At 52.6% G+C, this 23,956-nt stretch overlaps 11 protein-coding genes across 11 annotated transcripts; 5 read left to right on the top strand and 6 right to left on the bottom strand.

The window, feature by feature from the left end:
* Positions 1-680: 680 nt before the first annotated feature.
* On the bottom strand, positions 681-1,421 carry N7443_007956 (uncharacterized protein; the record flags this gene model as incomplete). The annotated part of the gene is made up of 2 exons (XM_056888012.1): positions 681-1,279; positions 1,334-1,421. 2 exons carry the CDS (start codon positions 1,419-1,421, stop codon positions 681-683), a joined length of 687 nt encoding a protein of 228 aa, XP_056739703.1.
* A 1,243-nt stretch (positions 1,422-2,664) lies between these two features.
* Positions 2,665-3,048, top strand: N7443_007955 (uncharacterized protein; the record flags this gene model as incomplete). The annotated part of the gene is made up of 3 exons (XM_056888011.1): positions 2,665-2,691; positions 2,747-2,954; positions 3,005-3,048. The coding sequence occupies 3 exons, from the start codon at positions 2,665-2,667 to the stop codon at positions 3,046-3,048; spliced, it is 279 nt and encodes a 92-aa protein (XP_056739702.1).
* A 2,367-nt stretch (positions 3,049-5,415) lies between these two features.
* On the bottom strand, positions 5,416-6,898 carry N7443_007954 (uncharacterized protein; the record flags this gene model as incomplete). The annotated part of the gene is made up of 2 exons (XM_056888010.1): positions 5,416-6,632; positions 6,760-6,898. 2 exons carry the CDS (start codon positions 6,896-6,898, stop codon positions 5,416-5,418), a joined length of 1,356 nt encoding a protein of 451 aa, XP_056739701.1.
* Positions 6,899-7,686: 788 nt separating this feature from the next.
* On the bottom strand, positions 7,687-9,224 carry N7443_007953 (putative nucleolin protein Nsr1; the record flags this gene model as incomplete). Its single annotated transcript, XM_056888009.1, has 2 exons — positions 7,687-8,341; positions 8,401-9,224. 2 exons carry the CDS (start codon positions 9,222-9,224, stop codon positions 7,687-7,689), a joined length of 1,479 nt encoding a protein of 492 aa, XP_056739700.1.
* Positions 9,225-10,122: 898 nt separating this feature from the next.
* On the top strand, positions 10,123-12,001 carry N7443_007952 (dolichyl-P-Glc:Man(9)GlcNAc(2)-PP-dolichol alpha-1,3-glucosyltransferase ALG6; the record flags this gene model as incomplete). Its single annotated transcript, XM_056888008.1, has 3 exons — positions 10,123-10,368; positions 10,418-10,557; positions 10,621-12,001. 3 exons carry the CDS (start codon positions 10,123-10,125, stop codon positions 11,999-12,001), a joined length of 1,767 nt encoding a protein of 588 aa, XP_056739699.1.
* Positions 12,002-12,301: 300 nt separating this feature from the next.
* Positions 12,302-12,715, bottom strand: N7443_007951 (copper metallochaperone COX17; the record flags this gene model as incomplete). The annotated part of the gene is made up of 3 exons (XM_056888007.1): positions 12,302-12,442; positions 12,507-12,568; positions 12,601-12,715. The coding sequence occupies 3 exons, from the start codon at positions 12,713-12,715 to the stop codon at positions 12,302-12,304; spliced, it is 318 nt and encodes a 105-aa protein (XP_056739698.1).
* Positions 12,716-13,064: 349 nt separating this feature from the next.
* N7443_007950 (GTPase-activating protein RNA1) lies at positions 13,065-14,324 on the top strand (the record flags this gene model as incomplete). The annotated part of the gene is made up of 1 exon (XM_056888006.1): positions 13,065-14,324. The coding sequence occupies one exon, from the start codon at positions 13,065-13,067 to the stop codon at positions 14,322-14,324; it is 1,260 nt and encodes a 419-aa protein (XP_056739697.1).
* Positions 14,325-15,376: 1,052 nt separating this feature from the next.
* N7443_007949 (transcription elongation factor DST1) lies at positions 15,377-16,285 on the top strand (the record flags this gene model as incomplete). Its single annotated transcript, XM_056888005.1, has 1 exon — positions 15,377-16,285. The coding sequence occupies one exon, from the start codon at positions 15,377-15,379 to the stop codon at positions 16,283-16,285; it is 909 nt and encodes a 302-aa protein (XP_056739696.1).
* Positions 16,286-16,761: 476 nt separating this feature from the next.
* N7443_007948 (uncharacterized protein) lies at positions 16,762-17,307 on the top strand (the record flags this gene model as incomplete). The annotated part of the gene is made up of 1 exon (XM_056888004.1): positions 16,762-17,307. The coding sequence occupies one exon, from the start codon at positions 16,762-16,764 to the stop codon at positions 17,305-17,307; it is 546 nt and encodes a 181-aa protein (XP_056739695.1).
* Positions 17,308-17,488: 181 nt separating this feature from the next.
* Positions 17,489-18,673, bottom strand: N7443_007947 (putative pectin methylesterase; the record flags this gene model as incomplete). Its single annotated transcript, XM_056888003.1, has 1 exon — positions 17,489-18,673. The coding sequence occupies one exon, from the start codon at positions 18,671-18,673 to the stop codon at positions 17,489-17,491; it is 1,185 nt and encodes a 394-aa protein (XP_056739694.1).
* Positions 18,674-19,487: 814 nt separating this feature from the next.
* N7443_007946 (uncharacterized protein) lies at positions 19,488-22,537 on the bottom strand (the record flags this gene model as incomplete). The annotated part of the gene is made up of 2 exons (XM_056888002.1): positions 19,488-22,072; positions 22,138-22,537. 2 exons carry the CDS (start codon positions 22,535-22,537, stop codon positions 19,488-19,490), a joined length of 2,985 nt encoding a protein of 994 aa, XP_056739693.1.
* Positions 22,538-23,956: the final 1,419 nt, after the last annotated feature.

Below are 23,956 nucleotides of genomic sequence, written 5' to 3'. Positions count from 1 at the left end.
TAACCTGGGGTGATGAGTCGGGAAACAGGATCTCAATGCCGGGCCCGAATACCTGGATGGTAGGCAATCGGAGGCGAGGTATCACAATTGAGAGCCGATCGGGTATGAATGAATAAACTAGGAAGCTATTGAAATATTGTTCAGGGGACGTCTCGTCCTGGTGAGGTTGACACATCTGGAGTGAGTCAGATTGCGGTGGGTACGGGAAGACGATCTAATCCCGACAGAGATAGTGCCTTTTGAAATGATTAAATGATTACATCTGAGGGCCCAAACACGACTATAGTGCAATTAATTTACCTAGGCACGCGAAATCGAATCTTTAATTTATTCCCTGCCTTAGGTATTTGTCACGTCTGGTCTGTGCCTGTGGCGGTGCGGCACTATTGATTCTGACAGGGGGATCCGCCGGCGATCACTGTCAACTCTGCATTGGCGCGGACGATCAATTTGGGGAGGGTATTGTCAAGACTTGATCTTTGATTCTGGAAATGAGTGGACTCTGGATTCCTGGATCCGTATGCTCGAAATGATGGTATTGTGCATAGATAGCGTCCACCCGAAGATAATCTGCAACGCCAGAGACGACTCCTTTTGGCCCGAATGAATGATAGAATTGAAAAGATTGGAAATAAATTGAAAAAGGAAATGGTCATGTCTCATCACGAGGGGTTACATCCCTACCAGGGACTCCGAGCCCCCACCATCCAATCCTCCATCGCTAGCCATTCGCTCCATCGCGCTTCGGCCGCCCGAATCTCGTCTTCGGTGGGCTCGCGCAGGGGTCGCAGGAATGGTGCCTGCTCATCGGGCAGGATATCGTAAGCTGTCTTGGTCGCGCCCCAGCCGCTGCTCTTCGCCGTGAAGAGGTAGTTGGCGCGCTCCTGCTTGTAGATGCAGCCCACGCCGGCAGCCCAGTCATCGCCGAAGAATGCGCGCATGACGAGTGACGAGTCTTGCGCCGTAATGATCAGGCGGCGAACGTAGGGACGCAAAGAGACAAATGATGCAGCGGATTGTCCCTGTGCGAGCATGTCTTGAGGTCGTTGGCATGGCAGACGGATGTTGATAAAAGCAGCCACGGATTGCACAGTCGGAATGTGCTGGCCTTGCTCAACGAAATATTGCACACAATTTTTGTAGTGCGGGTACCAGCCAGTTGGGTCGACACGACCAAACTCGCTGTCGTTCAAAACGGCTTGTGCCTCTGAGTAAACCACATCTTCGGGGCGGGTCTCACGCCTATCAGAGGAGCGTTCAGCCTCTCGCTCGACAGATCCTGGAGGGGGGTCTCAGAACATGGGACTTGGGATGGGGAGCTCCGAGGACATACTTTGAGGATCGCGAGAATACGGATCTCTTAGATCCATACGCGGAGAGTTTTCCCAGCATTCTCTTCCGGAACCCATGCTCAGTGACATGATTGATAGTCGACATGTATAGATCAAGGTAGTTCAGGAAGATCCAAGTTGAAGGTTGACAGATTTGAGGTCTACCAGTCCGGGGCGAATGGGTCCTTAATAGGGTGAGCACTGACGGACAGACCGAGGGGTCCGCAGTGTGGTGTCCCAAACGATCACATTTGAAGATCAAGGGCTAGTTCGGGCCAAGTGGAGGAGCAAGGCGACAATAGAACCAATGGTACTAGCTAGGAAGCTTGAGCCACACTTTTTTTGTTAAAGAAAAAATTCACTAGCCACAGCACGCGCCACGGCGTGGCCGAGCATGTGGTTTGTGCGTTTGGCCCGAAGAGGTAAGGAGGCTGTGGCTGTGACTTCGGGTTTGTTCGGTGGATGTGCAATGGGATTGTGGTCCAATCGTCTGCCCGGGTCAGATCCTGGCCGCCAAATATGGAAATTAGCGTCCCAATAGTTCGGATGACTCCACTGACTATCGTGTAGGGACTCGGGAATTGAGGAATGATTTGGAAGCCTCGCTCAACTATGCTTCTTTCATCCTAGGGGTATCATACTATCCTCGGTGATCTGTGCGACCTGACAGACTCCCCGTATAGTGCTAAAGTGTGCCACAAATACATGGGAGATGCTCGGGGGATCGCACATCGTGTCGATCATGCATCGGCTCTACCACGGTGGTACAGTACATGTGCGTGTTACACACATGTAGGCAATGCAGGCAACGATATCAGGATGACGTGGTACCTGATAACGTGGACTCGTGCAAGGGGGTCCAGAACGAGGGAATCTTGAGTCGCAGGCCCTCGGCTTGCAGGTTTCAGGTTTCAGGTGCCATGTTCCATGATCCATGATCCATGATCCTAGCTCGGGCACCCCGATACAGTGGATCGCTCGATTCAACCAAATCGAAAATGACGGCGGGCGCCCGAGCGCATCTGCGCCCAATCACAAGAACGCATCGGGCTTGACCGACTCCCGGGTTCCTGGTTAACGAGATCACCGGGCTAAGGCTCGCTAGTTTCTTCTTCAGATTGACGTGAACCCTGCCCCGCCCGTACTTGGCTCCGCCGTACGGCTGAACGTTGCGACAATCTCTTTTAAATGCTGCATCTCACCGTCTCAACTGCAGATTTCTGCAGATTTCTATCTCCGTCCTCAACTGAGCCACCCTGCACCTTCTAAGTCGATATCTTGGTGACTGAATCATCTTCGGCCTTGTCCGTTCTCCGCCTTTCTTCTCTCCAAAATGTACAAGACAAACTATGAACTATACGTACGTCAGTCCTTTGCTTCATACATATCCCGGATTCGCTGACGTTCTTGAATAGTCCCGACCGAGCATCGACAGCCGGCGCTCGCCGCCTCCAGATGAATTGCTCTCCCCGTTAGCGGAGCTCTATCCGCACGTCGCAGCCCTGCAGCCACGATACAACCCCAACAGCTGCACATTCACCGGTTACCATCACACGGGCTATTGGGCCGCAGCCTATACCACGCAGCCTCTGGAAGAGCCTCCAGTGGTGCAACGAAGCAATGGTACGTTCCTTTCCTCCCTTTGATTGATCACCACTAACAATACCATAGAGTGCCTGCCGGGTCGCTTTGTCTCAAAACTCCGCCGACTCCTTAGCCGGGACGATTTAAAATATCGCCGACGATCCGAGGCAACTACATGAGCACTCCCTCTACTTTTCTTTCTCTGGCGTACGCGACCGCCTACTTTCGACCTTTAACGATTAATTCTCTTCTGTATAACTTTGCCTTGTGAGGCTCCACTGTCATTCATTCATCTGGACATACGACCACAGTCAGCCTCGACGAGCGGGGGACTGACCTGCTTATTTTTCTTTTGTCTTCGTGGCCAAGTCCACTTCATTTTTATTCTAGCGACAAGCGCGGCGTTGGATCTTGGGTACGGGGAACGGATATATATATCATATGGGCACATTTTATCAGCATGTAAATAGCAGACTGTTTATACAAGAACGACTATCACCCAATCATTCTACCACATCTTTTCCTAGTATCTTGAAACCTTTAATGTTAGAATTGGACGGGTCTCAACCTCGAAAGTGGACCTCCCGCAACCTAGGAGCTGCCAACCCCTCCCGAGCCCGAACTTGGAACCAACCCCCGTTTCACGCAACTACAACCCGGATCCCCAACCTAGGACCTTGGCAATGTTACAACCCCCCCCCCCCCAAAGCACAATCACCACATAACCAGGTACCCGGGCTCACAAAAGCAAAAAAACATTACCACGCATTGACTCGCATCGGGCCCCTGCGCAGATCCTCTCCTCCGCAGTACGCACTAGCTCGCCCTGAACACAAATACCGGGAACCCACCTACCCCATTACACAGGTGGCAAACTAGCTTCCCCTAGGGTCTGGATATTTGCAGCAAAAATGTAAATGGTCCCCAATGAAATACTCCCTATTGCTAACATCCAGCTGCATTGATCTTCACCCATGCCCTAGGAAATCGAAATCCGGTCTCCCCGCGCCCGAGCTCTCCTAGGCCCGTCCCGAGCGGATCCATTCAATAGTGCTCGCTATACCCAATGCTGATGCGAACTCGCACTCGAATACCTTATTCGGGATGCCGGGTCTAACGTTTATTTTTATTCTTATTTTTTTTTTTTGCTGCTCCCAGGTGCCGGCTGCCGTTTCCATGGTTGGCACCTGGGTTCAGGCTCATGTTGTGTGACCTGCAACGGTAAGGATCTGTAGTGAGGTAGTGAGGAGCCTTGCCTTGATTGGCCTCACTCCACCCCTATCTCCTATCTTGAAGGGTCGCCTTCCACAAAGATTAAAGTTCGCCAATGTATTGTATCACATCCGGTACGAGGTTCACGTCATAATAGCCCCATATACCGCGCGGGTGGCGGATCTGGCCAGAACGGTAGGATCGCATTCTAGAGCGTGCTCCACGAGGCCCTCCCCAATCCTAATTCTAATCCCAATCCATCAGGCTCCTGGGTCAAAGGATTCCTTCTCTCCAGACTACTCCACTTCCCCCTATCTCACCAGACACACCAGCCACACCCCTATCGGGACGTTGCAATTCTTGATTATGAGTTTGTATTTCAGAATTTAGATAATTAGACAGCGTATGTTCTTATTTGTGGATCGTCGTGATCGTGATCGACCCGACCCATGATCTACATTCGGGTTTTGGAGAGTGGGGGCTTAATTGATGGGCTCGGTGTTTGTGTATCTATGTCGTATGAGGTCTGGATTTGGCTGCGACGGTGCTTTGAACCTGCAGGAATTATTAGATGGGGTAATGTGATATTGGGATTGTGGGGAGAGGTTGGAGATTTGAATTTGGAATTGGATCTGGTGCTGAAGGGGGCGTAGGGTCAGATTGGAGTAGAGCTTTTGAGCTTGCGTGGAGGTGAGGGAAACTGGATTCCTCCCTTCTGGAGATTTTCAAGGAGTTTTGGTTGAGGTGCAGGGCAGTAAGATGCTCTCGGGTCCTTGCTTAGCCTCGTTGCTATTGACGTTGTTCGCCTCACTTTGGCTCAGGGGGATTGTCTTTCAAGATCCTACCTACCTTTATTGTTTCCAAGGCGAGGAGAGCATACGCTACTTTTGATTCAATGGCCCTGGAAAGCTGTACTAATTGGTTTGCCAATTTTAGCATTACTGACTATCATCTCTACGACTGCATATATCAAGAGACAACAATATAACAGGGTATACATTGAGGTCAACATGAGAGCACCATCAAACCACCATAAACCGAGCAAAATGCACCCCAAGCTCCAACACCAGTGACAAAAGCCACAACAAGAGGAAAAGCAACCCAATTTTTGCCGGCAGCAGCTCACCGACCACCTGCTGACTGGAACCAAAATCAAGAAAACAAAAAAACATCAAGGAACGTGGAGTACATCAAGGCATAAGGAAATCATAGCGGAGCTCTCGCATCCACATCATACTCTCATCAAAGCATTCATTCATGACCATTCACATCATGAGACATGTTCACATCACGCCAGACTAGCAGAGCTGGCAGCAGTAGTTCCCCATCGGAACCGCCTAAGCCCTCCTCTCATAGCTTCCTGTCCACAAGCCGCTGATGAGCGTGCGCCAGGTACACTTCCATCCCCCATCATCCCCGCTTCAACGCGACCTACTTCGCGACCGAGCATGTATCCGGCCGAGAAGCTGATTGCAGAAAATAGGACCACGACCCCCGCGCTGATGACCCATGTCATGATGGTTGGACTGACGGGGCTCGTTGAGTCTGATATACTTGCATGTCGACTCTTCTTTGCGCTGCGGTCTTTGGGAGACATAGACCGGCGCTTGGCTTTGGAGGGCGGGCCAGGAGCGGTGCGGGGATGTCGTCGGCGGGCCGGCCCCACTGAGGGACTTGATTCTGTGTATCGTGGTGAGGGGGCTTCTTCGCAGCTTTCTTCGCCCATGGCGACTGATTCGCCGACTAGACGGAAGGTTGATGGCTGGGAGGGGCCGGGACCGGATGAAATAGGTTGATTATCTGCTTTGGGGAGGCCCCGGGCAGCGGCCGCGCAGGACAAGAGGGTTGAGAGACTGGCTCGGAGGGCAGCATCGTGGTCTGCGTGGTGGGACGGCGATATCATGTTGAAGGGGCTGTGTTGAGACTGTTGGGATCTACGGAATCGTGTGCTGGGCGGGTATGAGTCTCGGCGGATTGAAGTGCGCCGGCTGGAGGTGGAAGGAACACTGGGTTGAGATCGGCGCGACTCATTTGGACGAGTCCATGAGGGGTCGCTTGTCGCTGGTGGATGAGAAAAGACGTTTGGCTGGGGGACGAAGGGAGATGGGCTGATGCCCATCCCAAGAGCAGTAGAAGCATCGTCATCTTCATCGTCACTCGAGGCTGCATCTGCATCGGAGGGAGTGGGGAGTGTGGATAGCGGAACCCGTAGAGCGGGGCGGTTTATGTCCTCGTTTGAGCTGCTCAAGTTGGGATCAGGCTCGCTCTCGCTCTCTTCATATTCTTCTTGGCTGCTGCTAGCCAGGCTAGCCTCCCTCGACGAGTAATCTACCTGGGCTGTGGTAACGGCGGCGAGGTGTTGCAGACGTCGTCGTCGACTGCGGTGCTGATACATTCTGCCTTCTCCACTGTCCACACGGAGACCAGTTGTAATGATATCGTCGTTTGTAGCAGCCGAGGACAAGGATGAAGATGACGGCTGCGATGATACTTCGATCCAAGAGTCTATGTAATACTGCAGTGAGTACATTTTGAAGCACAAATCAAAGGCGAACAAAGCGTCTGCATGTCGAAACTGGATCGCCAGGAGGGAAAAGGTACCCCGTCCGAGTATATAAGGGAATCAACATACCGGAGGCTTCTGATCTCATGCCAACCGCACCGGACGGTCGGGGCTGACCAGAATCGCGCGAGTGGCCATCGCGCATCGGATGACTTGCGGCTCTGGGCTCGCGCACCTGACCTAGCAGGTCGCAGTGATTTGGTTGCATGGCCAAAGTGAAGAGTAAAGGAGGGGGAGGGGAGGATAGAATATAGAAATAGAGGTAGAAATAGGGAGATGGCACTCAGGTTGCAAGTATCAGGCCACCCGGTGGAACAGCGGTCAGGCGTGGGGAAGGGGGCAATCAATGAGGTTATCTTATCAATGTGGAGATGATCGGCCCCATCACTGATGCCCAACACACCAAGACCTTTGGAGGGGGGGGGGGGGTTGTTCTTGCAGTTCCAATTAGAGAGCAACTCCAGTAAACCCAGATCTTGCGATATAAAAGAGTCCAAAGGAGTAACGAGGGCAGAGATAGAGAAGAAAGGGGAGTAAAGAAGAAACAAGGAGTGTATGATGAGGTGATCAGCAGACGCCGCAGGTGATTTGCAGCCCGTGACGGAAGCCACCGATGAGAGGGGGTAACACCATAGACCTGAAGAAACTGATGTAGATTATATAGATTTAATACAGATAATAAAAGGAGAGGAGAAGAACTGAAATCCTGATTTTAAGGGAAATCGGAACATTCATTCAGCTCTGTTTTCGCGTGTGAAGGAAAGAGTGACAACAAAGACACTGGGACATGCGGGGAAGTCGGGCGGAGGCAAATGGCAGTATACTCTTATTACGCTTCAAGGGAGAAAAAGAGGTAAAATCGTGAAAATGTGAAATATGAGATTACATTGCAATCATCCTAGACTATCAAATACAAGCTAACTTTTTTAGTTACCGGGGCCTCCGATGGCCCATGAACACCCATATGAGAATAGCAAAATACAGTCAGTAACGGGCTTAGAAAGTGATCTTGCTGCCCTTGAACTCAGGGATGCTGCCCTTGGCCTTGTTGAAGCCACCACGGTCACCACCGAAACCACCGCCGCGGCCACCACCGAAGCCACCGCCGCGACCACCACCGAAGCCACCACGGCCACGGCCACCACCACGACCACCGCCGCCGCGGCCACCGAAGCCACCACCACCACCACGGCCGCCGAAGCCACCACCTTGCTCACGGGGAGGACGGGGAGTGCTGAAGTCAAGGCGGATGGAGCGGCCCTCGAGCTCCTCGCCGTTGAGGGCACCGTGGGCAGTCTTGGCCTCCTCAATGGAGCCGAACTGAATGTAACCGAAGCCCTTGGGACGACCGGACTCGGGGTCAGTGGGCAGGCGGATGCCGAGAATGTTGCCCTGCTCGGAGAACAGGTCGCGGATGGAATCCTCGGAAGCGCTGAAGGGGAGGTTGCCGACGAAGAGAGTGTCGGACTCGGGGCTGGTCTGGTCACCGTACTTGCCGGCGCGAGCCTGGGCACGGTCACCACCCTCCTGCTTGTTCTGGCGGCCAGTGGCGTAGTCCAGGTTGATAGTACGACCGTCAAGGTCGGAGTCCTTCTTGGCCGCGTAGGCCTTTGCGGCATCGGCAGCGTTGGTGTACTCAACGTAACCGAATCTGAAAGATGTAGTCAGTAAATGTGACGACGGTGAAAGAATCAAGAATGTATGACTTACCCACGGGAGCGACCAGACTCACGGTCGGTGACGATACGGCAGCCGGAGAGCTCACCGAAGGACTCGAACTCGCTGCGGAGCCAGTCCTCGTCAACGTTCCAGGACAGGTTGCCGACGAACAGGTTGGCGGAGGCACCCTCGGGGGCGGCCTCGGTCTTGGCCTTCTTGGGGGCAGCGACGGGCTCCTCCTCAGCCTTGCGCTTCTTGGAGGAGACAGCAGTCTCTTCGCTGTCCTCAGACTCAGAGTCGGAGCTGTCAGAGTCGGAGTCAGACTCGCTGTCGCTGGAGTCCTTCTTGGCATCCTTCTTGGCGGGCTTCTCATCCTCAGACTCGGAGTCAGAGGAGTCAGAGTCAGAAGACTCAGCCTTGGCGGCAGCCTTCTTAGGGGCCTCAGCCTCGGACTCGGAGTCAGAGGAGTCGGAAGAGTCGGAAGACTCAGCCTTCTTCTCGACCTTCTTGGCGGCGGGCTTCTCGTCCTCAGACTCAGACTCGGAGCTGGAGGAGTTATCCTTCATCTCCTCATCAGAGTCAGACTCGGAGGAAGACTCCTCCTTCTTGGCGACCTTCTTCTCGGCCTTCTTGGTATCCTTCTTGGGGGCAGGCTTCTCATCCTCGGACTCGGAGCTGGAGGACTCCTCGGACTCGGACTCGGACTCGGAGGAGCTGGAGGGGGTGGGCTCCTTCTTGTTCTTCTTGGAGGCCTTCTCCTTGGAGGCGACCTTCTTGGCAACGTCCTTGGACTTGGTGACACCAGTGTCCTTGGCCTTGCTCAAGACCTTCTCGGCCTTCTTATCAACCTTGGAGGAAACCTTGGTCTTCGACATTGTGTGTGCTGCAGCGAGGAAAGAATGTTAGCACTCTGTAAAAAGTAGGGTCCACCTCACATCCCACTAACAGTGGTTTGGGGGATCAGGTGATAAGCGATTTGGAAAATGTGCGGCAAAGCCAACAAGCCCTCAAATACACCCGTGTAGATGTGATAAATGCAACAACCCTCAGGAGATGGAAACAGCAACAGCCAGGAGTGATCTGATCACAAGCTGGTCGATACCCACGAGTAACCCGCAACGGACAGAGTTCAAGCCCACAGAGACCGGCGATACGCAACTAGAATATGAAACCCACGAGGAAATGTCCCACAGAGCCCACAGAATAGATATGCAAAGATCAAGCCCACAGCCCTCGATGTGAAAAAGCCCACTTAAAAGTCTGTTGAAAGTACTGTGTACTGACAAAAAAAAATTTGCAAGTACGGGAACCCACGCAGCTGCGTCAGTTAGTGGAAGGGGGATATGTACTTATGGATGATGTTTTCTTGAAAGATAAATCAAGAAAAGTGCTACACAAGAGTATGTGATAGCAAAGGGGGATGGGAGAGAGGATGAAGAAGAGAAGAAAAAAAATAGTCTGCAGCTGGGGGAAGCTTCTCTTATCAGAAAATTTTCTGAAAAAAAAAAAAAAATCGGAGGCTGGCAGAAAGGCTTTCCGCCTACCGTAAGGAGCTAGGCCCAGGCACTAACAGGCACTAACTTTGCCGCTCGGTGGAGACATTGCGGATACCTCACAACCTCTCATGTTGCTGCGCTGTTCAATGTCACTCCGCGGTACCCTGAGTCCTCTCCCCAAGGTTGGCCGACTATACTTCTCTTCGCGTTTCACAGACTGATTATTCTGACTGGTATAGTCGATGGCATACTGATTCGCCACTTAGCTCGATTCGTGATGGCCCCTCCCACTCCCTCCTCGCACCGTCCGCGGAAGAAGAGAAAGTTCCCGATCAACCCGGGCTCAAATAACAACCTAATCTTTGACAATGGAGATGGCAAACAGTCGCCCACCTTCCCTCTCGTCTCGTTCCTCTGGGCTGCTCGGGCCGGCGTGTCCCAATGGCTGATCCTACCTCTTATCCTTATGGCTGTCGGTCTCTTCCGGTGGGCTGTCGGTCTGTGGGATTACTCTGGTAGGCATGTTAGGTCCTCTCGTATTGAATTACTGCTCACATCACTTAGGGTTCCAGGTACCCCCGATGCACGGTGATTTCGAGGCCCAAAGGCATTGGATGGAGATCACCCAGCACCTGCCTATGGCCAAGTGGTATCTCTACGACTTGCAGTACTGGGGCCTCGATTACCCCCCATTGACCGCATACCACAGTTGGTTGTTCGGCAAGATGTATGTATACCTTCGTGTTCTGAAGACGCATCGGCTGATTTGAAGAAGCGGTACCGCCATTGAGCCTGCATGGTTCGCATTAGACAAATCCCGCGGCTTCGAGGACCCCAATTTGAAGGTCTATATGCGCGCCACTGTCGTCGTTTCCGAATACCTCGTCTACGTTCCGGCCATCGTCAACTTCCTTCGTCGTTATACTCGGATGCAGGGTGTGCATGCGTGGTCTGCCTCGATCGCTCTTGTCGCCGTTCTCCTCCAGCCCGCCACAATTCTTATCGACCATGGCCATTTCCAGTACAACACCGTGATGTTGGGCCTGGTGGTTGCGAGTTTGGATGCTATTCTGGCCGGACGTATGCTTTGGGCCTGTATATTTTTCGTCGGAGCTTTGGGTTTCAAGCAGATGGCGCTTTACTACGCACCTGTCATGTTCGCCTATCTTTTGGGAGTCTGTGTCTTCCCCCGAATTCATATCCCTCGGTTGATCAACATCGCCCTGATTACGGCTGCCGCCTTTGCTCTGCTGTTCGCGCCGCTCTTGGTCGGCGCAACGGGTCCTGAGGCTCGAGAGTCTATCGCTTCTTCGCCACAGCCTCCTCTACTTCAGGCTCTACCGATCTCCCTCGACAAAAAATCGGTGGCATATGCAGTTATTTTCCAGCTGACACAGACCATTCACCGCGTGCTTCCCTTCGCTCGAGGTATCTTTGAAGATAAGGTTGCTAACGCCTGGTGTGCCATTCACACATTTTACAAGCTCAACCGGTTCGAGACTTCGCTACTCCAACGAGCATCACTCGGCGCCACCCTTGGTTCAATCATTATTCCATGTGCCATCACTTTCCGCCACCCGCGAGCCTCTCTTATTCTCCCTGCGATGTCTTGCGTTTCCTGGGGATTCTTTCTCTTCTCCTTCCAAGTGCACGAGAAGAGCGTCCTCCTCCCTCTCCTCCCAATGACCCTCTCGCTCGCCGGCGATGGCGGCCTGAATAAGGAGAACCGCGCCTGGGTTGGCCTGGCCAATATTTTGGGCTCGTGGACCATGTACCCGCTTCTCAAGCGCGAAGAGCTGAGCGTGCCGTACGCCGTGATGACCCTTCTCTGGGCTTACCTTATCGGACTTCCTCCCCTCTCCTTCGAGACATACCGAAGCCGATCATCGCTCGACGACCCGAACTCGCAATTCGAGCTCAACGTATTCACAAAACTCTTACACTTTGCTTTCTACAGTGCTATGATTGGCTGGCATGTTCTCGAGGCGTTCGTCGAGCCACTGCCGGGTAAGCCGGACCTGTGGGTGGTTCTTAACGCCCTCGTCGGAGCCGGCGGATTTGGAATTATTTACCTTTGGTGCATGTGGAAGTTAATCACCCAGTGTCGGCGGATTGATCTGCAGGCGGCGGAAGAAGAGAGTCGGAAGAAGCAGTGAGACAGCGCATTGGGTGGCTGTGCACTTTTTTGATACCCCATTATACGCACTTTTCTTGGGTAAAATGTGATGTTAGACTAGATTCGATCATTCTTAATTATTTCTTGTCACGTTTGTTCTTCGGTTGTGGGAGATGAGAGGTTGTATTCGTAAACTCGAACTCTATGCAAGCGCAATACAGTCTCTTGGTCCCATGTTTGCGAAGATCCGAACTGGAGAATATCCACAAATCGAAAAAAGAAAACACCAGCCGATGAATGCTATGGTACAGTGGTAATATACAGACAATTCCGAGGTCGTTCAGACCTTGAAGCCGAAGCCGGCCATGCAGGTCTTGTACTTTTCGACCATTGACTGGCACTCCTTCTGAGGGTCATCGGACTTGGAGAACAGCATGCAGTCGTCACGGGCGGTCTTCTCGTCCTTGCAAACGCAGCAGGGCTATAACGAAGAAGAGTTAGTTTGATTGCCAGGAACGTGTTTCTTGTGGCGGTCTCGGGCGTACCTTGGGCTTTTCGGTTTGCGCGGACTGGGTCTTGGGTTCGACAGGAGCCGGAGCGTTCTTCTCTGTAACTGGAGTATTAGCGAGAGGTCGACACCCTCTGGGCTAGTAGTGTAGACCATGCGCATTGCGCAGGCATCGGAGATGGCGGAAGTGTGGATAGCGAAGAAGGATGGATTGGACATACCGGAAGAACCGAAGAGCCACGACATTTCGATGGATTGGTATGTTCAAGAGATTGACTGGAAATGAGAATATATAGCGACAGTGAGCGACAGTGAATCAAGACAGAAAGCTCGCCATGTCGCGATGAGACCACGCCAGGATTAGTAATTAGCTGCGCAACTGGTCCGTAGCACTCCCCGTATTGATTTTTTTGTTATCGCCAAAACATCCCGCTTTGTTACTATTTTGCCTCCCTGTCTTGCCTCTTGAATTTCTCCTTTTTCGGGTGCGGTCTTTCCTTCCCGTGCTTGACAGTCTGCTCCCGTCATCTCTTTCTAAATCGGACCCCATTTTCTCATCTCAATTTCTTTCCTTCCCCTGAAAAACTACCCCGCCATGGCCCCTCCTAAGGTCTTCTCGCTCGAGGGCAAAGGCCTCAAGCTCGACACTGCAGAGGACATTGAGTCCCACATCAAGCCTCTGGTCGAGAACACTGATTACACCGAGATCCGATTTGGCGGCAACACCCTGGGTGTCGGTGCCTGCGAGCGCCTCGGCGCTGTCATCGCTACCCAGAAGAGCCTTGAGATCGCCGAGCTTGCCGATATCTTCACCTCGCGTCTCCTCTCCGAGATCCCTCCGGCTCTGAAGTCCCTCCTGGACTCTCTTCTCGAGATTCCCTCCGTCCACACCGTCAACCTCTCCGACAATGCCTTCGGCCTCAACACCCAGGCTCCCCTGGTCGATTTCCTTTCGCGCCACACTCCCCTCCGTCACCTGATCCTCAACAATAACGGCCTCGGTCCCGCTGCGGGAACTCTCGTCGCTGATGCTCTGAGCAAGCTTGCCGAGCGCAAGGAGGAGGCCCGCAAGGACGGCAAGGAGGTTGCTTTGCTGGAGAGCATTGTGTGTGGACGCAACCGCCTCGAGAACGGCAGTATGGAGGCTTGGGCTCGTGCCTACGAGAAGCACGCTGCCGGTATGAAGTCGGTCAAGATGACCCAGAACGGTATCCGTCAGGAGGGTATCTCGCACCTGCTCAAAAATGGTCTTCGTCACGCCAGCTCCCTGGAGGTTATGGATCTGCAGGATAACACCTTCACTTTGATGGGATCTACTGCTCTGGCTGCTGTTCTGGAGGGCTGGCCTTCTCTGATTGAGCTCGGTGTCGGTGACTGCCTGCTCTCTGCCCGTGGTGGTATCAAGGTTGCTAAGGCTCTAGCCGCCAACAAGAACCAGAAGCTCCAAACTATTCGTATGCAGTACAACGAGGTCAAGGCTGAATGTGTCAAGGAGCTCGCTTTCGCCGCTAAGACCGCCCTTCCTAGCCTGCGTCGTGTCGAGCTGAATGGAAACATCTTCAACGAGGATGACGACAGCGTCACCGCCCTGCGTGAGCTTTTGCAGGCCCGCCAGGAGGAGTATGGAACCGATGACGATGCCGAGGACACTTGGGGTGTTGATGAGCTTGATGAGCTCGAGGAGGAGGAGTCCGATGAGGAGGAGGAAGAGGAGGAGGAAGAGGAGGAAGAGGAAGAAGCTAAGGCCGAGAAGATTCTCAAGGACGCCGACCTCGCCGAGGAAGAGAAGGTGGCCCAGAAGTCCGACAAGGATGTTGATGCGCTGGCCGAGGCTCTGGGCAAGACTGGCCTCTAAGTCATATAACCCGTGACTGCCACTCTAGTCCTGGTATCTCATTGTCCATCATTGACGGACTCTGAAGTCATCACCTCTGCATTGCGAAACTGGCCAGTCCACAGCACCTTCTCATACGAAGTGGTTCCAGTCCTGGCCTTTGGTCTCATGAGATGAGGACCTGACGACACTGAACGCCAAATCCCAAAAATTTCCCCATGTCTTTTATACCCCGTTGACGATGACGACTGCACATAATTCCGACCCCTTCACCTTCCCTCGATGCATAGCCGAGCTCTGACGTGTTGGGAGGATACAGAAACTCCAAATAGATGTGAATACACCCCTGATAATCAGGCGGCCATTCTTTATTATTATTCTCCTCCAAATTCCGTAGAAATGATTGTTACAAGGATATGAAGTGAATAGTTGTATACTTCGAGTGGATCAGTGAGAAATTTCCGAATCGGGCAGAGACGTCTTGGCGCGCGACCGAGTTGCCCACTCTTTCACCACTCTCCGTCTTTTGTGCTCTCGGCCTTTTTTTCTCTACACTCTCTTTTCCTACTGTCCCATCTATTTCCCACCTACTCTTCACCGCGTCCTCGGTGTGTAAGTGTCCGCGCAAACCGCCCCCTACCCAAGCCCTATTTGCGATACCTCCGCGGTCGCAAGCTACACGTGAACGCGCGCATTGTGTCTACCGGCCTGTCGGGGCATTTCCGAGTCTTTGGAATGCATCTTTCCGAAGATAAATGCCAGACACGTGCAGCTTGGTGCTGCGGTGTACATCACCAGAGCTGCCACGGAGGCCCGGCAAGAACAAGAAAATTGTGTGCGGAACATTGTTTGGGGTTACCCTTTGGCTCAGTCTAGTCTTGAGCGATGCGCGGCGTGCGCTGCTCGAGTACTCCGACTGCCGGCTCATCTGGGAATCTCACAACATGTTTCTTCACATATTGATAATGTTCAGGTACTGACGGACTTTACTATGCAGACTTGAACGGGAACTCATCTACAAAAAACGCCCTCCTATCACACCTGACTACGACCCTACGCTTTCTACCGTGGCTATGGATGCCAGAGCAATCGATGCCAAGGCCAAGGCCTTGACGAAGGCTGCGTCACAGAAGGAGACGGCAACCGTGATTCTGGGCATGCTGAAGGACCTGCAAAACGGCGTGCGGGCATCGGAGGATCTGTTGAGATCTACTCGCATCGGTATCATTGTCAACAAATTCAAGCAACACTCGTCGAAGGAAGTCGCACAGCTGTCGGGCGAGATCGTCTCCAAGTGGCGGAATGAAGTCAACAAACAGAAGCAGGGTGGATCAGCTGCAAGCCGAGGATCTAGCGGATCTCCCCGGCCGGCGAACGGCACTGGCGCATCGACACCCACAGGAGCGACTCCATCTGATAAGGCATCGAAGCTGTCAGTCCCACCGGATAAGCGGACATGGAAGGCAGATGGTGTGGATGTCAACCAGCTTGGGAACCCCGTCCGTGACAGCTGCACGGGGCTGATGTACGACGGGCTGTGTCTGGGTTCGACTGAGTCGCCCAAGGTTGTGCTGGCGAAGGCGCGCGAAGTTGAAGCCGCTGCATACGATCACCTGGGCCCTGAGAGCAAGCCGGAATACAAGCAAAAGATGCGCAGTTTGTTCCAGAACCTGAAGAATAAGTCGAATGTCTCGCTGCGCGTGCGCATTGTTGCCGGCGAAATCACCGCGCACAAGTTTGTGCGTATGACTAGCGACGAGCTGCGCTCCGAAGAGCAGCGTGAGAAGGACGAGAAGCTTAAGAAACAGAACATGGACAATGCCATGGTTCCCCAGCAAGAGCGCAGTATCAGTACCAGTCTGCAGTGCGGAAAGTGCGGGCAGCGCAAGGTCACCTACACCGAGGCTCAGACTCGCAGTGCTGATGAACCGATGACTTTGTTCTGTACATGCATGAACTGCGGCAAGTCCTGGCGGCAGTGATCTTGCAATTGGTGGTCTAGAAATGGTGGCGAAGGGATGTATGATTTTTCAACAGGGATCCGGTGTTTTCTTTTTACCTTGTGCCTCTCCGAATCATCTTCTGATTTGGTGTTTTCTTACTGCTTTCATTTCGAAGGCCGGCACTGGAGTTTTTTTTTTTTTTTTTTTTTTTTCCCCAATGCGAATGGGGGGTTGCTTTTCTCCGGGCGTCCTTTAGGGAAGTCCATTCGTACGGAGAGCGAACTTCGAGAGTCGACCCTCCTGGGAACTATCAGGGGAACTATTTCGGAGAAATTCAGGAACCTGAAACAGAAGAGAAAGAAAATAAACATATTTAAACGAACCGTCTTACTTTCACGTCATTGTTATGTAAGTCCCATCGCCGCCTCAACTTCGCACCTTGAAGTAGCCGGGATCCTATGAACAAGTTCTCAATTCATACCAACTCACCTCCAACCTTGTCCATCAGATACAAAATGGTCACTCGTAAATCCCTCATCACCGCAGTTCAATCCCTCCTAACCGCCCTATCCACCCCACCTGACCAAAATCCAAACCTCCTCTCAACATTTACAACTAATCCACCACCTCTTTGTTTCGAACACGGCCTCCCCCAACTAGTCCCCTTCCTAGGCCGCTACTTCACCGGCCAAGAAGGCGTAACCCGCTACTTTGCTCTATTATCCGAACACCTTGATATCAAAAACATGACCTTCGAACCCGACACCGACTGGCTAGTTGACGAGGTCTCGATGGCCGTTTGCCTACGCGGGAATGCACAGTTCGTCTGGAAATCCACCGGCCAGGCGTGGGATGAAACGTTCGTTTATCGGATTGTTGTTGCGGAAGATACGGGTGCCAAAGGCTTGAAGGTCCAGGAGTATAGGGTTTGGGCGGATACCGGGGCGGCGTATCTGGCTAGACTGGGACGGTTGGGGGAGTTGGTGACTGCGGAGCCTGGGATTGGGAGTCTTGGAATTCACGTTGCCGAGGATGTGGATGGGGCGAGGATGAGCGGGTAGCCCACTTAGGGTGTTCGGGTTGGATGTGGATGGATATTGTGGGTGATCATCATCATTGCCTGGGGTTTCAAGGTGATGAGGTCCAGGCTCAGTTGAAGCGTATTACAAGTCATGGTCTCGGGGGAGTATGTACTGCTTTTGATATCAACATCACTCCCTACACAATCACCAGTATAGAGTCCTAGGCAGAAACAGTCTCCCAATCAATCCAACTCACATCCCCAAACACACCCTTCTGATTCTGGAAGACCTTTTTCGGCTCACTATACGGCGCATACCCCTTCTTGTCCAGGACTGTTGTAACATTCCCAACCCGTCTCCCAGTCGCATTAAAACCAGGTCCGTAAGTCTTGTACTCCGCCATCAGCGTAATTCCCTGCTCATACCTCCCCACCCCACTAATAACCCAATTGATATACCCACTCGCATCAATACTCCCATCCTCATACGAGTCCGCAAAGATAGACCTATGCTCCGAATTCCACGGCCGGCCCAACGCACACGAACCCTTAATATCCGGCGCGATAGAGGAATTCGCAGCCTTCACCGTCGAATCGACAATGTAAACGCCATACTTATTCTCAAACGTGGTGTTTGTTCCCTTCCACGCTGTAATCCCACCTCCGCAGCCCCGGAGGAGAACATCAGAGGATTGGATCCATGCTGTGCCGAAGCCGTAGAGGAAATCGGTTTCGCCGGCTAAAGTGGACTTATAGAAGTAGGCGTTCCCAAGCTTGCCGATGTAGACAGTGTCTTGATAGGAGTAGAATCCGCAGTAGTAGAATCCGCCGTTTGCGCGACTAAAGCTGAGGGCGTGTGCTGGGCCGTCTGAGTACTCGGCCCAGGTATTTGTGAAGTCGATGTTGTACGCACGGAAGTCCTTGTTTCCGAAAGGTGTATCATCGGGCACAGCGAAGCCGGTTGTTCCTGAGCCGGTCAGGCTGGCATCGAGAGTTGGTGAGACTATCAGGACGCTGGAGTAGACGTTGTCGACGCTTTGGCCTGTTGAGTCTAGGTTGGCGGCGGCCCAGGTGATTGTTACGGTGTTTTGGGCGGCGTCATGCGGGGAGTTGGTCTGGCCTAGGAGAGTGAGGGGGCCGGGACGGGTTACGTTGAGTTGTTCTTTGTAGGTGCCTGAGAGGATGAGGATTGTGTGGGAGGAGGTATCATTTGGAAGAGAGTTGATTGCGCTTTGGATTGTTGTGTAATCTGCGCGAGAGTCGGTTGCTGACACGAGGATTGTTCCTGATGGACAATGGGTGCCGCTGAATTGGCATTGGGTTCGTGAATTTTGAGATACGGCGGCGGAGGTCACGCTGAGGATATGCCAGCATAGGGCTAGGAAGATGGAGGGTAGGCGGAGCATCTTAGCATTGGTTTAAGACCTGGTCCAGTCTAGTCTTGTCTGTGAACACGAGTATTACTAGATGTGAATTGAGCTGCTTCTTATAGTCGGTAGAGTATAGTAATTCGTCTAGTGATATTTGCGCAGACGGAAAATCTTCAACGTCATTGTCCCAATTGAGTCGCAATGTCCGAGGTTGGTGCAGGTAGAACGGCATTGTTCTAGTATGACCTCCGCATCTCCCCACGAAATTGGGGTTGTGAGAAGCTTATTTCCCCCACATGGTGGAAAATTGCTGGGGAAAAGGTGAACAAGAAAGTGGGAGACGGGGAATTGGGCTTCCACCTGTTAGAAGCGCGGTAGATCCAGGGCGGGGGCTAAAGTACAGGGGTAGGGGGAGATGAGGCGGAATTCCTGAACTAGGGAGATTCCAAGGTTGGAAAGGAGGATTGGAATGCTACAAATTCTACATTTAGAATGACCAGTTTGATTAGATTAGAATCCCTTGTAATTTCACGACCACTATTAACGACATACATACACGTAGAGAAAGAAAACTTGACTATATCGACTCGAAAGCAAATGAAGCCAAGGGGTAAATGAAACAAGCAAGTCTATGGTACGGTAAAACGGAAAGCCAAAAAGACGGATTTGGCCTTTTTAAGCTTCCCACGGTATGCATGTCCAGATAGATGGTGCAAGCAACACATTTGCGTGGTAGAATATGAGCAAGGGGGATCAGAATAGAATAAGGAAAATTAATTTGAACATCGGACCAGTATCGAGTTCAGAAAATTAGCCCATCAAAGGGAGGAGCAATGTTCCGTAGAAGCATTTACTCGTCCTCCTCGATCTCCTCAGCGCGAGCACCGATAGTGTAGCGGGACTTGCCCTCCTTGTCGGTCTCGAGCTCAATGGCGAGCTTGGAGAGATGAGCGATCATGTTCTCGATCTGGGTGTCAGCCTTGGAGCGGGTCTTGCGGCCAAGGTTGTCAAGAGCCGGGATAATGGTCAGGATGTAGTAGACCACGGCAATGATGACGGTAACACCGATGGAGTAGGCCCAGATGACAACGACGGTGACAATGTCGACATCGTTGTTGTGGGAGAAGCCAGGGCCAGCGGGATCGTAGGGGTGAGTCTGGTCCCAGTCGGATAACCAGCCGAAGACACAGAACAAGGTAGCCAGAACATCGACAATGAAGATGGCAATGACCAGCTGCCACGAGGGCCAGGTCTTACCACCACGGGTGACGAAGATGAGCCAGTTCTCAGTAAGAGCAACCTCAAGGAAGAGAATCGGCTGGGGAGAACCGAAGTTCTGGATGATACCACCGTCCTTAAGGAAGAGGGTACCACGGATGATCCAGGTAGCGGCAGCGAGCAGAATTCCGAGAACGATGGAGATGACCCAGATCTTGGGCAACTGCCACTCGACGGGGCGGGCCTCGAAGTGAGCGTTATCGTAAGCGACGGCAATGGTGGCAAGATCGGCGAACAGAGCGATGAAGACAATCAGGTCGGAGCGAATGGTCTCATCAATGATGATCATGGAGGTAACAAGGTAGATCTCAAGGTGAAGACACAGGGCAATACGGTACTGGATGTAAGCCTTCATGCGCTGGAAGATCTGGCGGGCAAGCTTGATAGCATCGACAATGGTGGAAAGACCGGGGGCAAGGAAGACAATATCGGCAGCAGCCTGGGCAGCCTCAGTGGAACCCTCGACAGCGATACCACAGTCAGCCTTCTTCAGGGAGGGGGCGTCGTTGACACCGTCACCAGTCATGGCAGTCAAGTGACCACGCTGCTGGAGCATCTCGACGACCTGGTACTTGTGCTCGGGGAAGACTTCAGCGAAACCATCAGCCTTCTCAACAAGGTCGTGCTGGGCGGAACCAGCGAGACCACCGTGGATCAGGCGCTCAGAGTCGTAAACCTTGGTACCAAGGGCAAGCATCTTGCAAGTCTCCTTGGCAATAGCGATGGCGTCACCAGTAAGCATCTTGACGGACAAACCGAGAACCTGGGCCTCAGCGATGGTGTGGGCAGTATCCTCACGGGGGGGATCGAACATGGGGTACATGCCCAGAAGCTGCCAGGGCTCGCCCTCCTTCTGGACGGCGACACCGAGGGAACGGAAACCACGGCGAGCGAACTCAGTAGCCTTGTCACGGTACATCTGAGCCTCCTCCTTGGAGCACTCGGACATGTTAAGAATAGCCTTGGGGGCACCCTTGGCGCAGACGTAGCGGACACCATCGCAGGTACAGATGGTGGTAATACGCTTGGAAACAGGGTCGAAAGGAGTGTACTTCTCGGTAATCCAGTTGCGAGAGAGAATTTCACGGGCCTTGGGGTAGCGGCGCAGAGTAAGGATAGTGACCTTGTCGATGGGGTCAAGGTTCTTGACGTTGTGGGAAGAAGCAATAGCGGCAACGGCCATCATCCAGTTGACATCAACACCCTCGGCGACGTAGGGCTCACGGATGGACAGCTGGTTGGCAGTGAGGGTACCGGTCTTGTCAGAGCAAAGAATGTCGACACCAGCGAGGGACTCGATGGCGGTGAGCTTCTGGACAATAGCCTTCTGCTCGGCGAGGTAGGCAGCACCGACAGCGAGGGTGGTGGTAGTAACAACGGGAAGACCGACGGGGACACCGATAATGAGCAGAATGAGAGTGTAGTGGAGCAAGTTGTTGTCGGAGCCCTCGGGGGTAGCGATCTTCAAGTGACGGAAGAAACCACCGATCCAGGCAGCGAGAATCCAGAACATGACGAGAACGAGCAGGGAGGTACCAATGTTGTCCATGACAGCCTTAAAGTGACCGGAATCCTTGGCACCCTGAACGAGAGCAGCAGTCTTACCGACGAAGGACTGGCGGGCAGTAGCGGTGACGATACCGTAGGCCTTGCCACGCTTGCAGCCAGTGGTGTAGTAACAGACATCGGCCATGTACTTGTCGACGGCGAGGGACTCACCAGTGATGGCAGACTGATCACAAGCAATCAGAGAGACACCCTGGTGGGCCTCACGAGGATCATCATCATCATCATCATCGTCGGCCTTCTCCTTAAGAGTGTCATCGTTGACGTTGACGAGATACTCCTTGTAGGTGTCGAACATCTCGGGCTTCTCGTAGTCACAGATCAGGCGAACATCAGCGGGGATGACAGTGCCCTCCTCAACGACGACAATGTCACCAGTGACGAGTTCACGGGCAAGGATCTCCTCCTCCTGACCGTTACGGATAACAAGAGCACGCATAGCAATATCACCCTTGAGGGAAGCGACGACATCGGCAGCCTGCTTCTCCTGGTACCAACCGACGAGAGCGTTAAGCAAAAGAATACCACAGATAACACCGAGATCAATCCAGTCACGCAGACCAGCAGCGAGCAGAACAGCGAGTTCCATAACTACAGGGAAAAGACACATTAGCAATGGATCGATAGACGCGTCGAGAGGGATGCATTAAACTCACCATACAGAATGGGACCACGGAAGTAACCGATGAACTGAATGAAGATGTTGGTCTTCTCAGTCGTCAGCTCGTTCCAGCCACACTTCTTGCGACGGGGCTCGATGTCGCCAGAGTTGAGACCAGCGCGGAGGTCAGTCTCGAGCCACTCGTCGGGGGCCTGCCAGCCCTCATCGACACCCTCGGCCTTGCCACCCCAGAACTTCCAGAAAGGCTTCTTGGCGCCCTTCTCGCTGAGAGCAGCACCAGAAGAGGTAGAGCCACGGCGGCCATCGCGGGCAGTCGAGATGTAGCGGTTCAGGGCGGAGTACTCGTCGAGGTTGCCGCCATCAGCAGCGTCGTTATCGCGGTGGCGGTCACCGTTTTCGACATCGGGGGCATAGGAGATCCTCCGCTCCGCCATTTGCGTAGTGGATTGGGTAGTTGATGCCATTTTGGCTAGTAAAGCCTTCGGTTACCCAATGATATGAGCTGCAAACACACCAATACACGAAAGCACTTATGGCGTGAGACGGAAGCTTCCTATGAAAGAAAGAAGGAAAAAGAGAGAATGTGGGTGTGAGGGAGTGGACGACTTTATAATACGGGGGGTGGGTGGGCAAAGTGAGAGAGTGTGGATAATGGGCGTGAGGGAAATAGAATTTTTATTTTTTTTTATTTTATCCTAAAGAAGGTTAGAAAAGTAGGAAAGTAGGAAATTTTGGAAATTAGGGGTGAAAAAAATAAAAAAAATAAAAGAAATAAAAATAAAAAGTAAAATGAAGTGAATCCCGTGTTTGGGATAGGATGGTAGAGTAGAACTGGGTACATGTCGTTGCTGGGGGAGATAGGCGCTGGAGTGAGGTACCATCTCATGGTATCCACCTGGATGTTTTTGGTATTTGTTTCGGTATTTTCTTTCAGATTTCTTATTTCTTATTTTTTTTTTTGCCCCTTGCCCTACAGTACCAAGCTACGACTCCAACGCGCCCCGAGGGAAATGGCCGAGAGCAGCCACTTAGGTATCTTAGGTACAGGCAAAGTGGGGTGATGATACCAGATTCGGTTTAGTGATGAAAATTTCAAAAATACAGCGACCGGCAGGAGAGTGCCGAGTGGCCTCCACAAAGCTACCCTCACGCGTCGTATCGTACTGCTTTTCTAGCCTCGCCGAGTGCGGTGCCCCAGCTGCTCCCAGCTTGACTATGCGCGATTTTCAGTCTGGAGTAATTTCTTTGCCCGAGACCCAGCTTTTTTCTAAGGTATCTCAGGTAAATGCAACAAGACTACGTAGAGAGACTACTGTATTTGTGTTTTACTCTAACCACAAAGTTATGCAACGGAGAATTTGCCTGGAATCTTTGTGTGTCCTAGAATGCTTCATAGCCCTTGCAGGAGCATGTTGCTAGATACAGATGGATAACCCGAGAGATCACCCTCTCTCCCCTGTACCAAATAGTAGCCAGCAACGGCGCAAATCCAAATGAATAAAAAACTCTTTCATCCTCACTTCCACTCTTTTCACGCCGCTCGATCCGAATATCCGTGATCATTGCCATTGCCATCACCAATGCCATTGCCAATACCAAGATCAATAGCAAGGGGCACCGCAAGCAGCCAAGAAACCCCGAGCTATGAGCTATGTACGGCAGAACTCTGGCATATTTCCCCAAGCGCGTAAAATTACCATTATGTCATAACGCAAGAAACCAAGTGCAAATTATAGACACGGCCTTCTACGCTTACTGCCACCATCCTTCGCCCAAGCTGCCCCCTTCGTACTCCGTATCTCACCAACCACGGTCGATCACTACCCCCATGGACCTCGTGGAGTCCCCAGAAG

The sequence above is a fragment of the Penicillium atrosanguineum genome (assembly GCF_028827265.1).
Source record: "Penicillium atrosanguineum strain IBT 20685 chromosome Unknown utg000006l_segment0_segment0, whole genome shotgun sequence".
Lineage (NCBI taxonomy): Eukaryota > Fungi > Ascomycota > Eurotiomycetes > Eurotiales > Aspergillaceae > Penicillium > Penicillium atrosanguineum.
The sequence above is the reverse complement of the archived record's forward strand: the minus strand, read 5'-3'. Positions and strand labels throughout refer to the sequence as shown.